Source organism: Equus przewalskii, chromosome 2 (assembly GCF_037783145.1).
Source record: "Equus przewalskii isolate Varuska chromosome 2, EquPr2, whole genome shotgun sequence".
Classification (NCBI taxonomy): Eukaryota; Metazoa; Chordata; class Mammalia; order Perissodactyla; family Equidae; genus Equus; species Equus przewalskii.
In genome coordinates this window covers 80,400,504-80,416,584 of record NC_091832.1, presented here as the reverse complement: position 1 = coordinate 80,416,584, position 16,081 = coordinate 80,400,504, and the positions used below count along the sequence as shown (strand labels likewise).

At 35.7% G+C, this 16,081-nt stretch overlaps 1 protein-coding gene across 21 annotated transcripts in view; it reads left to right on the top strand.

The window, feature by feature from the left end:
• The window catches only part of TRIM2 (tripartite motif containing 2), a 151,222-nt gene extending 136,087 nt beyond the window's left edge, over positions 1-15,135 (top strand). For all 21 annotated transcript variants that reach the window (XM_070608865.1, XM_070608870.1, XM_070608858.1 and 18 more), the window contains exons 10-12: positions 760-830; positions 4,682-4,822; positions 10,715-15,135. In XM_070608865.1, the coding sequence (XP_070464966.1) occupies positions 760-830; positions 4,682-4,822; positions 10,715-10,867 (365 nt within the window). In that variant the 3' untranslated portion in view covers positions 10,868-15,135. The remainder of the gene's footprint in view (positions 1-759; positions 831-4,681; positions 4,823-10,714) is intronic.
• The last annotated feature ends 946 nt before the right edge of the window (positions 15,136-16,081 follow it).

The window sequence follows — 16,081 nt, the reverse complement described above, 5'->3', positions numbered from 1 at the left end:
TTAAAGAGCTTCTGAATGAGAATTTTTTTCACCTTTCTAGGTGATTATAAGAGAGCAGGAGTTTAGAATGTTTGCTGAGCACAGGAGGGCAGTCTCTTTACTTCTCTTTTTGGTGTAGCACTTTGCAATCACCAGCTTACTTAGTTTTCACATCTGCAAGAAGAGGCTGAAAACAGTTTATTAAATTTTCTTTTTGAAAGGATGCTTTTGGCATTTCATATTAATTTGCATAATCTTTCTTTGTGCTTTGTCTCCAGTTCTGCCAGGTTCTCATTGTCTCCCAAAATTATAAAGTGTGGGTTTCTGCTCTACTTTTTTACAAAAATATTTTTTACAAAAAATATTACTTATTGGAGTCTTTTTCCCAGCGCTAAGAGTTACCATGTCTTTCCTCAGTGGGAGCTGAGGTCCCTAAAATGACCAACGTGCTCAGGGAAGCTGGCAGATGTGACTTTCAGATGGTGGTGCCGAGAATGAATTCTGAGGCTTCTTGCTTATTCCACTACCTTAGGGCTGCTGCTAACTTAAGTTGATCTGAAAGAAGTCAGAGTAGACAGTCACAAGTGTAGAATGACATAGGATCCACGTTATCTGGAGCCACAGGTCTAGCCGAGTGACCTTTCAAGGACTGAGTCTACAATTCTTTGTCTTCTCTTAAATAACTAAATTAATGTATTAAGTTTCGTAACTCCTGTGGTGTTATAATCATTTTTGTTGTTACATAAGGTCATCACATGTTTTTTTCCATCTTTATTGCAGGTCCCCATTTTGCAGCTGTAAATAGCAATAATGAGATTATTGTTACAGATTTCCATAATCATTCTGTCAAGGTAGTATAAACATGTCAATTGTTGTTAACTTTTAACTGCTTTTATTGAGAAATCGGCTGGCAGAAAATAACACAATACTCAGATATGCAAGCTGGATCTAAAGGAGTTAACCTAAAAGAGGAGATTTTGCTTCTTAAAGATGCACGTTCTAATTTAGACATAGAGACTTTGGAGAGTCAGAAAATTGATCGAAATATGGTGGCGATACATTTCTTAATTGAAACTGGTGTAATTGGATGAAAAAGCAATTGCTTGAACTTAGAGAGGCGGGACTTTCTGAAGCTTAATGTTTTATGACTATTCAATAAATCAAAACAAGATGACTTTTTCGATTTTCTGCAGCAGAAGGCCTTTCAAACAAACTTTGATATTAGAATACTGCTACAACAACAGATTTTGGGAGGGAAATAGCCCTAGCATACATTCATGTAGCATATTTCATAGTTTTTGAAATGCTTGCACACCCTTATGTTCCTTAGAAAACAATGCCCACTTCCCTCCCCCAGATAGTACAATACATCTTTCTTACTAGGTATGGGGGAAGAAAGATTTGACTTTCATTATACGCAAATTAGGAAATAATAAAGTGGTTCAAAACAAATTTCTCACTTACTGAGACGAGAAAATGTTGAGTAACATTCTAGACCAAGCTTCTCAAGGTGAGATGCATGTTCCACTGAAGGTATACCAGGTGCTCACAGGCAGTGCACTGGCTGACATTTTTATTTTAAGAGTAAGGTGTTTGTTTTTAGGATTACCTTCTGTTTACATCAAGTGATAGTAGTTTGCACATATAGAAGTGATAGAAAGTTCTCCTTGTAAGTAAATTCATTTAAATTTTTTAAAGTGAGGCATTTCAAAGGAAGGATGAGGAAACAGCATAGGTTTTATGCCAATGACTAAAGTTTGCACTTAGAGACAACCGTTGAGGAACCAAAATTAAAAACAACTTATCAGTGTTGATAATGGGAATAGCTAGATAGGGATAGGAGTTTAACACCCTAAGAGAGGATGCCCACCGTTGCTTGCTTCTAAGGCTCTTCCTGCCATGTTGTCTCTCCATAGTTACTTCCATAGTGGTTGAGCTCCATCCTCATTCTCTCCACCTCCCTCAGTGTCCATCAGCTGCATTCTCTCTCTCTCCAGGAGGTGTCATGTTAAAAGGAAGAGGACAGTGGGAAAACTCTGTGGAGGAGGAGGAGGAGGGAAACAGAGCAAAGAGGCAGCAGGGGCTGGGCTTGTGACCAACCTCCCAGGGAGCTCTAACAGTCCTGTGTGATGAGCATAACTATAAAAGGATAACACAAGCTGTTATCATACTTCCTACCCTTCACTCACCTTATAGAGGAATCATTCAACTAGAGGGCATTCAACAAGAAGAAAACCTATAGAAATCCTAACAGTGCAAAGGCCAGTGAAGCCTGGCATCGATGCTGCCCACTGCCCACCAGAAGACAATAACATTAATCAAGTTGCTCTTTTGTACTAAGCACAGCTGTGGCCTCAGGGTCTTTCCCGTCCCAGTGCTCCAGGCAGCCTTTATGAATCAACTGGCATAGGTATGTGGGATGATTCCTATTTACCAGCCCTGCTGACACTGTAGGAGGAAATAAAGCATATGTAAGTAACCAAAATGCGAGGCAGGTAGCAATAACTGATTTGTTAAAAATAGGTACATGTAAAGTCCTATAAGTATCCAGAAGAAATGAGAAGATTTCCATAGCCAAGACTATCAGGAAGACTGCCAAGTGGGGGTGGTATTTGAGGGGAGCAGAATTTTGAAATCAGAAAAGGATTATCATCAAAGTGTTAAAAACTTGTTATAAAAAGCAAAGCTGTAAAAATGATTTGAGCTCATACTTCTGCCTCTTAATATGTTTTTATCTGAATAATTTATAAGTAAGTGACATTTTAGTTGGGAAAAATAGGAAATATGAGAAATTTATCATTATTAAGATTCTGGAAACACTTCAAGTTTTCAGTACAGTAGAGGTAGATTATTTTAGTTATTTAAACTCAATTTCCCTCTTATTTAAGAAAACCGGTCATTTTGTTTTTCCTCTTCTCTTCTACAGCTGTTGCCATATAGCTTTTATAGAATAGTTGGGCTTTTGCTTCCCATGTAACACAGGGCAGCTAGCACTGGTTCTAGATTCAGCTCACTTCTCTGTTGGTAAATGTAAAAACCGTACCTATAGGTCAGGGCTAATAAGTGGTCTGGTTAGTTCTTTAGCTACCTTCAGTATATATTTTCTTTTCATTGCAAAACAAGTAAGACTAAATTTGGCATTGTCCATTATTCCAAAATGTAGCAGAAGCTCTTAAGCCATTTGGATTATGCCAAGGAAAACATACTGGCTCAGAGAGAGAAACACAAACAAACAAGATTATTTGCACGACTTAAAAAGAGAAAGGTCAGAGAGTAATCAATTGTGTTCTCACCAGCATACAAACACTTCCTTTGGTCTCTAAAACTAGAATGTTTTATGTGAAAGGAGAAAAAAAAAGAGTCAGGAAAGAGATTTAAAACATGACATCTTATAAAAGCTGGTTCTTGCCTCTGTCTTTTGCGAAGAACCAAAGAGGTAGCTTGCTTTCTTGGAAATTATGTAATTAATTCAAGAATTGGTCATGACTCTTTTTTTTTTATCTTAAAGAAGTTTAGCCTTTAGAGATAGAAGTGTCTCACTTTCCCAATGTACATAACTAGAAGAAACAGAGTCATTTTAATCTTTCATGATCGCAGGGATGGCAACAGGAGATCATCCTCAAATTAGATTTGTGCTCGGATACAGTGAACTCTCTCAGTTCCACATTTTAGGAGCCCTTACTCTCAGGGTGCCTTGCATGGAATACTTTCTGATTTGTTAATGAGTATTTCTACGCAGGTAGGCTTCATGATAATGGAAGCTTAAAATAATATCCTGGAGAACCATTTCAGAACCATTAAGTATCATCTGAATCATCAAGATAAAATTAGGCTTACTATAGTCTTATCATTAAACACATTAAAATTTTAATTCTCTCAAAATTAATCGTCCGTATTTGATATATACACAGTGACACTCCATTCATAAGAATATTTAATTGACCACAACAACCTATTGCTTGACTATATCAGATATTAGAGAATTTGCTTAAGAGTTCTGTTTGGCCCCCTACTTCTATCAGCCTCCCTTCTCTCAGTAGGCTCTATTTATCAAAGCTTTAGGGTCGTATAAATTCTCTATTCTAACTGAAATATATTCTGAAAAAATATTTGTAAAAATGTCCTTATTCCTCACTCACTGCCATTACACGCACACACTCACGTGCACACGCACGACAATGAATCTCCACTGTTGTAAGTGTGAAGTCCAGCCTACTCTTCTTGTTACGTTGACTTAGTGAAATGGTGATAAATGCTGAGCATCTGGCCTAACAAAAAGCTCCCACTCTCTGATCGAACTTGGAGTCATCATCCATCCTGTTAGAAACATAATGCCCGTTCTTGAAATTAGCTATTTATTTAAAGGCAGAAAGAATAATGTTGAAAATTATAGTTCTGTTTACTCATACTACCTTATATTTTGTATATATTTTATAATTTATAACAAAAGTATTTTTCACATAAGTATTTAATAGATATAAGCTGGAAAAAAGAAATGATTTAGCAAATGCTAAATCAGATTTATACAGTACGTTGGGGAACCACAAGGGATAGGGGAGTCTAGTTTGTAGATTTTTTTCTTCTAGAATGTCCTAAATTATAGGTCTTATTATAAAAAACCTGCTCAGGTATTTTTAAAATCCATAATGTTTGCTCAACTATTTTAATTTAAAATAAAATAATTTTAAAATATTTCATACAGGTGTTTAATCAGGAAGGAGAATTCATATTGAAGTTTGGCTCAAATGGAGAAGGAAATGGGCAGTTTAATGCTCCAACGGGTGTGGCAGTGGATTCGAATGGAAACATCATTGTAGCAGACTGGGGAAACAGCAGGATCCAGGTAGATTAAAATGCTAATTTGTTTGTTTAGAGTGATTGGTATTTGTTAAAAGAGAAGAACTGGTTCTCTCCCAACCTGGAATGTTTTCCATTCTTCATTGGTTAGGTAATAAGACCATAGATAATCTCACCAGAAGTACCAAACTCAGCAACGTGGAGTACGAAAAACGTCCACGTGTTACCAGAGTGAAATCCTCTAAATCAGGGATTCTTAACATGTATCCCACAGACCCCAAAAGTGTTTGTGGATAGAATTCAAGAGGTCCACTGAACAAAAATATCCCATTATTATTTTTTATATCTTCTAACTGAAAATTATTATTTCCTTTAATTATGAATATAGGCAACAATCACAGTAGCTTTAGTAATGTCACCAAGAGAAGTCACAGATATTTTCATATTACAGTTGCAGACATCTCAAATTATCATTGATGCTCATCACTACTTCAGAAGTACAGTCATTGTGAGACCCATCACTATTTCTCATTATTTAATATGTTAATTTACAAAGCGCACATGTTACTGTATCACAATTTTGTAACATTTTGATAACTGTATTTTAATGTGATTGTTTTCCTTTATAATTCCATGGTTTTGTTGTATGCATTTAAAAACAGTGTTCTGTTAAATAACCGCTGAGTCAAAGAGGAAGTCTCAAGGAAAATTAAAAAATATATTGGACTGAATGAAAATACAAATATAGCATATCAAAATTTGTGGAATGCAGCTAAAACAGTGCTGAGAAAATTTTTTCCCCAGCTATATTGAGATATAATTGAAAAGTTTAAGGTGGACAAAGTGTTCATTTGATACACATATATATTGCAAAATGATTACCACTATAGCATTAGCAGCCCACACCTCCATCACGTACATAATTACCATTTCTTTTTGGTGGTGAGAACATTTGGATCTGCTCTGTTAGTAACTTTCAAGTACATAATACAGTATTGTTAACTACAATCAATACAGTGTTGTTAATTATAATCACCATGCTGTGCACTGGATCCCCAGAACTTATTTATGTTCTAACTGGAAGTTTGTGCCCTTTGACCAACTTCTCCCCATTTCCCCCGCCTCCCATTCCCTGGTAATCACCATTCTACCTGTGAGAGAAATGAATAGTACTAAATGCTTACGGTAGAAAAGAGGAAGAGTCTCAAATCGATCATCTAAGCTCCCACCTCGAGAAGCCAGAAAGAAAGGAGCAAAACAAACTGAAAGCCAGCAGAAGGAAGGAAATAGTGAAGGTGGTATCAGAAATCAGTGAAATTCAAGACAGAGAAAGAGAGAATATCCATGAAACAGAAAGTTGCTTCTTTGAAAAGATCAATAAAATTGACAAACCTCTAGCGAGACAAAGAAAAAGAGAAAAGACACAAAATACTAGTAGTGTTACAGACCCTGCAGGCGTCAACAAGGTAATAAGGAAATTCTACGAACAATTTGACAACTTAGTTGAAATGGACCAATTCCTCAAAAAGTACAAGCTCTACAACTCACCCAATATAAAATAAATAATTTGAATAGCCCTACAACTATTAAAGAAATTTAGTTTATAATTTTAAAACTGTCCAAAACAGAAATCTCCAGACTCCAGTGGTTTCACTGGAGAATTCTACCAAATGTTTAAAGAAGAATTAGCAGTTCTACCTAATTTCTTCCAGAAAATAGAAGACACAAGAACACTTCACAATTCACTTTCCAACTGATGCCCTGATAGCAAAAACCAGACTAAGACAGTACAAAAAGGAAAACTACAGACCATGTTCTTTGTGGTTATAGATGCAAAAATACTTAACAAAATACTAGCAAATAGAATTCAGCAGTATATACAAATCCTTCCATGACCAACTGGGATTTATTCCAGGGATGCAAGGCTGCTTCAGTATTTGAAAAACAATCAGTGGAATCCGCCATATTAAAAGGCTAAAGAATAAAAATCACATGATCATATCAGTTGATGCAGAAAAAGCATTTGACAAAATTCAGTACCAATTCATGATTAAAAAAATCTCAAAAAACTAGAAATATACAAGAACGTTCTCAATTTGATAAAGAACATCTATGAAAACCTATAAATAACATCATACTTAATGGTGAAAGCCCGAAGGCTTCTCCTCTAAGATGAGGAACAAGGCAAGGATGTCTGCTCTCACCATTCTTATTTAGCGCAGTAGTAGAAGTTCTACCAGCAAAAAAAGGAAAGAAAAGGAAAGAAGCAGCTTACAAATTAGAGAGGAAGAAATTGAAACTTTCTGTATTTGCAGATAACATGATTGTTTATATAGAAAATTGAAAGGAATCTACAGATTTCTAAAACTAGTAAGCAAGTTCAGCAAGGTCACAGCATACAAGATCAACATACAAAAATCAACTGTATTTCTCTATAGTACCAACAAACACATGGAAGCCAAAATTAAAAATATAGTACCATTTATAATTGCTGGGAAACGTGAAATATTTAGGTGTAATAAGAAAGCATGTCTAGTATTTAAATGCAGAAAACTATATAAATGCTAATGAAAGAAATAAAAAACGATCTAAATAAATGGATAGATATAATGTGTCTACGGATTGCAAGACTCAACAAAAATGTCAATTCTCCCCAAATTGATATACAGGTTTAACACAAAATCCCAGCAGGAATTTTTGTAGATATAGACAAAATTATTTTAAAATATATATGGAAAGGCAAAGTGACTAGAATAGCTAAAACAATTTTGAAAAAAAGAAGACAGTGAGAGGAATCACTCTACCTGATTTCATGACTTATTATATACCTATTTTATAGCTACAGTAATCAAGACAGTGTGATATTAATGGAGGGATAGATCAATGGAACAGAATAGAGAATCCAGAAATAGCCCCCACACATGTACAACCAAGTGATTTTTGAGAGAGGTCCAAAGGCAATTCAATAGAGGAATGACAGTGTTTCAACAAATGATACTGGAGTAATTAGGCTATGCATAGAAGAAAAAAAATGAACCTCACCTTATATAAAAAATTAACTCAGAATAGATCATAGATTTAAATGAAAAATGTAAAACTATAAAACTTTTAGAAGATAATATTTTAGGAGATTAACTTTTAGAAAATTTCAAGAGAAAATCTTTGGGAACGAGGGCATGGTGAAGAGTTTTTAGGCATGATACCAAAAGTACAATCCATAAAAGAAAAAATCAATAAATTGGAGTTCATCAAAATTAAAAACTTCTGTTCTATGAAAGACTCTCTTAAGAAGATAAAAAGAGAAACAACAGAATGGGAGAAAATATTTAGAAACCACATATCTGACAAAGGACTTGAACCTAGAATATATAGACTCTCGGAGCAATAGTAAAATAACCAAACAATCCAGTTAGAAAATGGGCAAAAGACGTGAAGAGAAATTTCACTGAAGTGGATATACACGTGGAAAGAAGTGTCATATCAGTAGACATTATGGAAGTGCCAATTAAGACCATGGTGAGATATTACTAGGCAATTACAATAGCTAAAATTAAAAATATTGATAGAGCCAGCCCTGATGGCCCAGTGGTTAAAGTTTGGCATGTTCCACTTTGGTTCAATTCCCAGGTGCAGAACGATGTCTGTCAGTAGCCATGCTATAGTGGCGGCTCACATAGAAGAACTAGAAGGACCTCCAACTAGAATATACAACTATGTACTGGGGCTTTGGGGAGTAAAAGAAAAAAAATAAAACAGGAGGATTGGCAACAGATGCTAGCTCAAGGCAAATCTTTCCTAGCAAAGAATATATGTGTATTGATAATGCCAAATGCTAGTGAGCATGCAGAAAAACTAGATCTCTCATACTTTGCTAGTGGCAATATAAAATGACAGCCAGCCTTGAAAATAGTTTGACAGTTTCTTAAAAAAACTAAACATAACACTTACCATACAATCCAGCAGTTGCACTCCTGGGCACTTACCGCAGAGAAGTGAGAACTTATGTCCACACAAAAACCTGCACATTTTTGTTCATAGAAACTTATTTGTAATAGCCAAAAACTGAAAAGAACCAAAATGTCCTTCAATAGATTAATGGATAAAAAAACTGTGGTATATCCATACTATGGAATGCTACTCAGCAGTAAAAAAGAACAGACTAATGATACACACTCAGCAACTTAGATGCTCAAAGACATCATGCTGTGTGAACAAAGCCACTTCAAAAGATCACATACTGTATGATTCCATTTATGTAGCATTCTTGAAATGACAACATTATAGAGAAGAAAAACTAGTGGTTGGCAAGAGTTAGAGATGGTGGAAGAAGGGACATGGGTGTGACTATAAAGAGGTAGCGTGAGGGAGATCTTTGTGATAATGGAGTAGTTCTGTGTGTTGATTGTGGTGGTGGTTACATGAATCTACAGCTGGGATAAAGTGATATACAGCTATACACACACATCCCAATGTTTGTTTGCTGAGTTTTATATTGTACTATAATTATGGAAGATGTAACCATTGGGGGAAAGAAGGTGAAGGGGTCTCAGGATCTCTCTGTACTCTCTTTGCAACTTCCTGTGAATCTGTAATTATTTCAAAATAAAAAATTAACAAATTAAATTTGAAAGAATAATACTGAATTTAAATGTGTTTTCATGATATTGGAATAATGGTATCATGAATGGCATTTGGCATTTTGATTGGGTATAAAGCATAATAAAACTGGTTACGTTCTAGTGGAAGAAACATTTAAACATTATTCTGAGACGGGGACTGTAGTCTTTGCTAGACTGCCAGAGGGGTCCATGACACACACACAAGTTTGATTTTTCTCTAAATTAAGAACAAAGCTTTTAAACCCTCAAATTAAAGAAAGACTATTCTTTTTTCTTGTTTCTCTGTGTGGACACCTGCACAGATCTGACATGCATTTACAGATGGGGCTGTTCATCCTTGCCAGTGTGGCCCTGTGCAGTGCACCTGACAACCCAGAGTACACTGGTTAAATCTACATTCAGATGTCTCTGCGTACAGCAGTGGTCAGTAGTTTGAATCTGATATAGGTACCTGCTTCTCAGAAAAAGAATTGAGACCATAAATGTAACACTAAATGCTTTTATTTCTCCAATATATTCATCTTGTTTAATTATCCCAAAGGATGTCTACATTTGAAAGAGACATTCTGTGTCTAATGAGAAACAAGAAGCCAGACAGGGAACTAAGTTGACGAAGGAGTTCTGTATAGGACCACAGATGCTAAGCTGTTGTATTGTGGCCCTCATAGCACCTGCCTATTACACTGCCTTTTAAAACACCCTATGTGCCAAACAGAATGGTCAAAAGAAACCAGCCTGGGCCTTGTGAAGGAGAAGGGTTCCTTTTAATTCATCAGAGCAGAAGCTTACCAACCAAAGGAAGACCACTTCGTATCCAAGTGGACATGTTGAACTGTTGACTTCTTATAACTCACTCTTTTCTGAAAAGGAAAAAAAATAATGTTTTCCCATTGCATATTAATAACTCAGGACCTTTTTGTGTGGTTTAGTTGCTGATTTTTCTCTCTTATGACTGGGGATAAAAGAGGGATGTGAGTCTGGGAGGTAGAAAAGTGAAGGTTTAGAGTGAGAAATAAGGGTCATTCATTTTTCAAGCACCATCAAGGGCCAGTCTCATCAAATATGACGACTGTAAGAATATATGTGTGATCTGGCAGCCAGTGGCATGCTCTGTGTCAGTGACTCTGGGGCATGGAGAGTGAGAGGAGAAAAAGGAAGGTAAGTGGAGGGATTATATATGTGACAGTGATCTAAACAAACCTAGAGAGTTACACACATGCTTTTATATTAAAAACATTAGCAATAAGAGTTTACAACTCATATTTAGTCATATTACTATAACTTTTCCTGTAATACCCTGACCTTATTTTTTTTTACAGGTTTTTGATGGAAGCGGTTCATTTTTGTCCTACATTAACACATCTGCTGACCCACTCTACGGTCCCCAAGGCCTGGCCCTGACTTCAGACGGCCATGTTGTGGTTGCAGACTCTGGAAACCACTGTTTCAAGGTGTATCGATACTTACAGTAACGGCGGGCAGCTGGACACCCCCTTACAAAGGTCTTGCACTATAAACTGGAATGGATTTCTCAACGCAGGACCAGATTATACTAGACATTTCATGCTAGAAGGAATCATTGGTGAACTTTCCAAGGTTATTTCTGAATGTAACAATTTCCTTAAAAACTGCATATCCAATTTCTGTAATTCACCTTTAGGTTTAAAAAAAAGAAGTCTCTTCTACTGAATCTATAAAAACTGCAGAGTTTTACACCTGTGAACTATGGCTTATAGGACAGGGATTTATGTAGTTAAACTAATTTTGCAAATCAAACAACCATTAAAAAAAAACTAGAATATTTAAAGGTATTTGTTAATCCTGTGAATGGTAGCTTTTGTGCAGAGCTTCCAAAAACAAAACAAAATCTGTTGTAGTTATATACTTTATTTATCCTCAGTCACAAGACTCGGGGGATTTTTTAACCTCACTTTTACAGTAGGTATTACTCTTGTGACATTTTTTGGTTATCAACAACTACATATAAATTACTTTAGGAAAACATAAGACTGTCTTGCAAAGTCTTCCCAGCTGTGATTAGCAGGCCTCTTGAGTTTGGCACTTAAGAATCAATGCAAATTTCCCCCCATACTTTCTGGGTTAGATCAAAGATCCTTTTTGTCTTTTCTTTTCTCCTTCTCTTTCCTGCTCACCTTGTGTCAAAAAACAAAATACATTTTCAGGGAAACCTGAAATTCCTAATAGTTTGAAAAGCGTATTACAATAATAATCCTACCTTTTGGTAAACAGCCCCGTTAACTCAGATTAACGCACTGGAATATAATCAAGAAAAAGTCACGTTTTATGTGCCATGTTCTCACATGTGTCTCTCCTCTTTCACTTTATGAAAGCGAAAGCTTTACCTCCTGCAAAATGTCAGCACATGTAGTAGGACACCAGTATCCTAGGACAGAGAGCCATAAGTAGCCCTTTGGAGGACGGATGGTGTCAACCAAAGGCATGTGATTGATTAATGGTTTCCCCTTAGAAAGCAAGTGGTACCAAAGTTGTGTTATCTCGAAAGCATTACAGGTAAGGGCATGTTATGGTTATTTATCATTGTCTAATGAATAGTAGAGGCATTAAAGGACTATGTATACATGATTAGGGTAAGGTAGAATGTATCATATATATATATATATATATATAGCTGAATCTTTGGTATATCGAAATAGGCAGCACTCTCAAAGACAGAAGCATCTCCAGCCTTTCTTCAGCACATTCCTTTACTGCGCAGTTTCAAGCCGTCCTGGTAGAGCGAGCCCTAAAGCAGATTTAAGTTTCACCATTTTCCAGGAATGATAGTATGGGTAGACTTTTGGACAGAAAATGGCCTTCTTTGCTTTCAAAAACAAAACAAAACAAAAAAAAAGAAAAATTGAACTGGAGTTACATTGAATCTAAACTAAGTATAAATGCATTTGGAGAAATGTCAAGAATAATTTAGTCAACTGTGGATGTCATTGATACTGTAAAATAAGATGTGGTCTGTCTCCACTGTTTAATTTTCTACTCAGTTCTACCAAATAGGATGTCGTGTTTGGCATTTTCAATATTGACCTTGGGCTCTTTTTCATGGAAAGCACCTTAGAAGTGTACTGTAAGACAACATTTCCCATATGTATAATTATATAAATGTGATGTTTATTGCTTATTAATTTATAATTCAGTCATTCTCTTATATAGGACTTTTTTAAATTTAGAAGGGAAATCTAGCTACTTCCAATTGTCTATCAAATTTATTATGCCCAAATCAACCTCTGAAAAAAATTTTTCAGGAAGATTTACATTTAGGTTTAGTATTTTTTCAGTTAGGTAGAGTTTTCAAAATATTTGAGACTGTGATAAAGTTCAATAACATTTTTAGAATGTTAAACCAAGCCACTGTTTCCTAATGTCAGTGAAATAAGTCTCTGAATTTAAACATTCATATTTAATGAGTGCCTCCTAGGTGCCAGGCGCTGTTCTAGGCACTGGGGATATAGTGATAGATAAAACAGACAAAATTCCTGCCCCCTTGGGGCTTCCACTCTGGGGAGGGAATTTCATTTTGATGTTTACTAATATTCTGCATAAAAGATAAGCTAGCCTCCTGATAGCTCCTAGACTGTTTAAAAGAAAACTTTTTAAATTGGTTACATTAATTTTAGTTTATTTTCACAAAAACGTCTTCTTATTTAGATTCTGTCACAGGCTATTGATCTTAAGACTGGTTTACTTAAAGGATTTTTTTGTACAACCTTTCAGTTACATTTGTGACTTTCAAAATTAGCCAGCCGTCATACCATATCAGGCTGGATATCTCAATAGTTGATTGAATACAAAGCTAATTTTTTTACATGTCAATTTTGGCACAAACTGGAATGAAAGAATACTTTGATTCAGACACGTCCCACTATCTGATACTAAAACTCATGCTATGGGCACTCCAGGAAACACTGTTTTTTCCCCCAAAATATGTATTCATATCTGTTAAAGTATAGATAACATTTCACATTTGGATATATAATGTATTAACTGTATTTCTTGGTAGGCATATTTTAGGGGGAAAAGTGCTGCTGATAAGATAGGAATAGACAAGATTTAAATGAAATTTTGTCACATTCTATGGAAAATGGTTTCTGGTAAACTGAGAAGGATATTAAAATAAGTGACTTTTTTCTGGGCTACCACTATGGTTTGATTTCTCTTTGTCAAGTGTACAGAACCTGTCATACATTCATGATAAGTAGCACTGAAAGATTACCCATTCAATTTCCCCTGGGCACGTATGGCAGAATACTGCCAGTTAGAATGTATAGGTCAGTGGCAATGCATTCCCTCCCATTACAGACCTCCCCTGCTGGACACGGGGAGGTAGAGAGTCACTTGACCATCCAGAAACACATGAATAAAAAGCCTTTATGACTGTTCACCATTTTTTTTAAATGGTACTTATTATCTTGATCAAAGTTGAGTCTCCAGGAACTAAACAAGTCCCCTAGTTTCCTCATTTTAATTTACTCTTTGATTAGTTTTGAGGCAAATAAATACTACAGGTCCATGCAACTAGAACACACTTGCTTGTACTACTGAGTATACAGGGTATGTCCTAACACGGAGTTAACTGGAAGAGCAGTACACTAGCAAGTGTCTATGGATCCTTATCCTTGAAGGGTCCACATAAATGCTTTGGTAATACCTACTGAGTTAATCAGAGGAAATAGCAAATAAACATCACCTGCAGATTACTTCAAATGGAAAAAATTTTTTTGTACATTTGGACTCTTCGTGTCCTCCCTATTCACCAGCTTCTGAAAAGGGAGGAGCATTTTTAGTTTAATCATTTAAAAACCAGACATTTCCAGGTAGGGTAAAATTGAAGCTATTTGCTGCAAACATCACTTAATTTTGCTTAAAATCGAGAGCTGTAATAACTGTTGCATTCTGTAAATGTTACAGGGTTTTAGACTTTACAATTATTTTAATATTTTTGATAACTAGGAATCTAGTATTGCCATAAAGGAAACTAAGTGCCCATTAAAGATTTGTTTGGTATAAATAAATAATCTTTTGTTTTGTTTTAAATGACAGTAAGCTACAAATCATGATGTTAAACTTTCTGAAGATGAATTGTGTGGCAGTGATTGTATGGTCTGTTTATGGAGAATGTGTGGAAGCTATTAATGTTCTAAAATAGATTAATAAATTGGCTATGTTGTTCCAATGAATGTACAGCACTTCCATTGACTTTTGAAAGCAACACAGCCTTAAACTCAATGCTTTTGCTTTATGACATGGGAATGTTCTGTCATCAACAGAGTGTATTCTTGTAATAGAATTCTTTACATCATTCTCAATTCTGTAGCCTTTCAATCCTATGTATGAGTATGAAGGTTTTTTGCTTCCTTTTTTTCTTTTTTAAATTTTGTACATTCCATCTTTATAGGTCTGTTTCATACGTTTTGTGTGTAGAACACTAAGTCTTGCGCTCTCTGACATTGATACTGATATATTCTCATCATTTGTTCTTTTATGAATCAAAATGCTGACTGCCTATTTAAAGAAAAGAATGAACGCTGTGCATCAAAGTGTTTGTACATTCGTAGCTACATATGTATCACAGTATTTTGGATGCTTTAGTCTACAATAAAACTTTAAATTAATTCTGTCTTGAAACATAGGAGAAACAAGATTCATGTGTATACCTTTACCATGCACAAAATTTCAAATCATTATAATAAAGCTTGTTTTCTCCATTTCCAGGGTGAATGTTTATTTGACATATTGTTCTCTTTCTTAGTGAAGGGAAATGAAGGAATGTTCTAGAATATGTGGAAGATATGACTACCTCAATCAAACTGTTTATACTACTGAGAAAAAGCTTAGTAAAATTTTTGTTGTTTATGATGCTAATAATCTGTCAGCATTTGGGTTGTATCTTAAACAGGAATTTGGAAAATCATGACACGTCTGTACAGCACATACGTTTAGAAGGTCAAATAGATCAAAATCACTATTCTTATAATCCTTAAAGAATCACAAGATGAAGAGACCTTCTGGCAGTCATGGCAGTCACATTTCTAGGGGGTGAAGGACTAGAAAGGGACCTCACTGCAAACATTGTTTTTATGGTCCAGAATTTCATTAGAATGAAATTCTTTACCATAAAAATTTCTATATTACATCAAGCTAATGGCCACGCATTTCAAGCAATACTCAAAGCATCCAAAGGGCACATCTAGATAGTCCTCTGGAGGTTCCATGGTAAAGGAACCTGATGGTAAATGTATGAATAACAAGGTATCACTCTGTCATATTCTTTCAAAGGAGTTAGTTTCCACGGTCTGTCTTAAATGGAATAAAACATTTCTTAAATGTTGATCTCTGTTCATAATGTCACAGTTGTCATTTTAATGCTGCCTATCTACAGGCCAGTATCTTCCCAATAAGACTTAAGAATAGATAAGCTAGGAACAGAGATGGTGGAGTGAGGCCAGCGTGGCAAGCCGGCCTTTGGGATGGGGGTGTGCCGGTTCCCGGGCAGTTGAGTGCTTCTGCTGGCCCGTACGAGGGAAATTCTGGGAAAGGTGCCTGTTTTTAGGTTTACGAGTTGGTGAAATGTTTTTAAAACTGACATATTAGTTGGGTCCAGTTCAAATGACATGTCATAATATAAATGAATGTTCCCGATAGGCTCTTTGCTG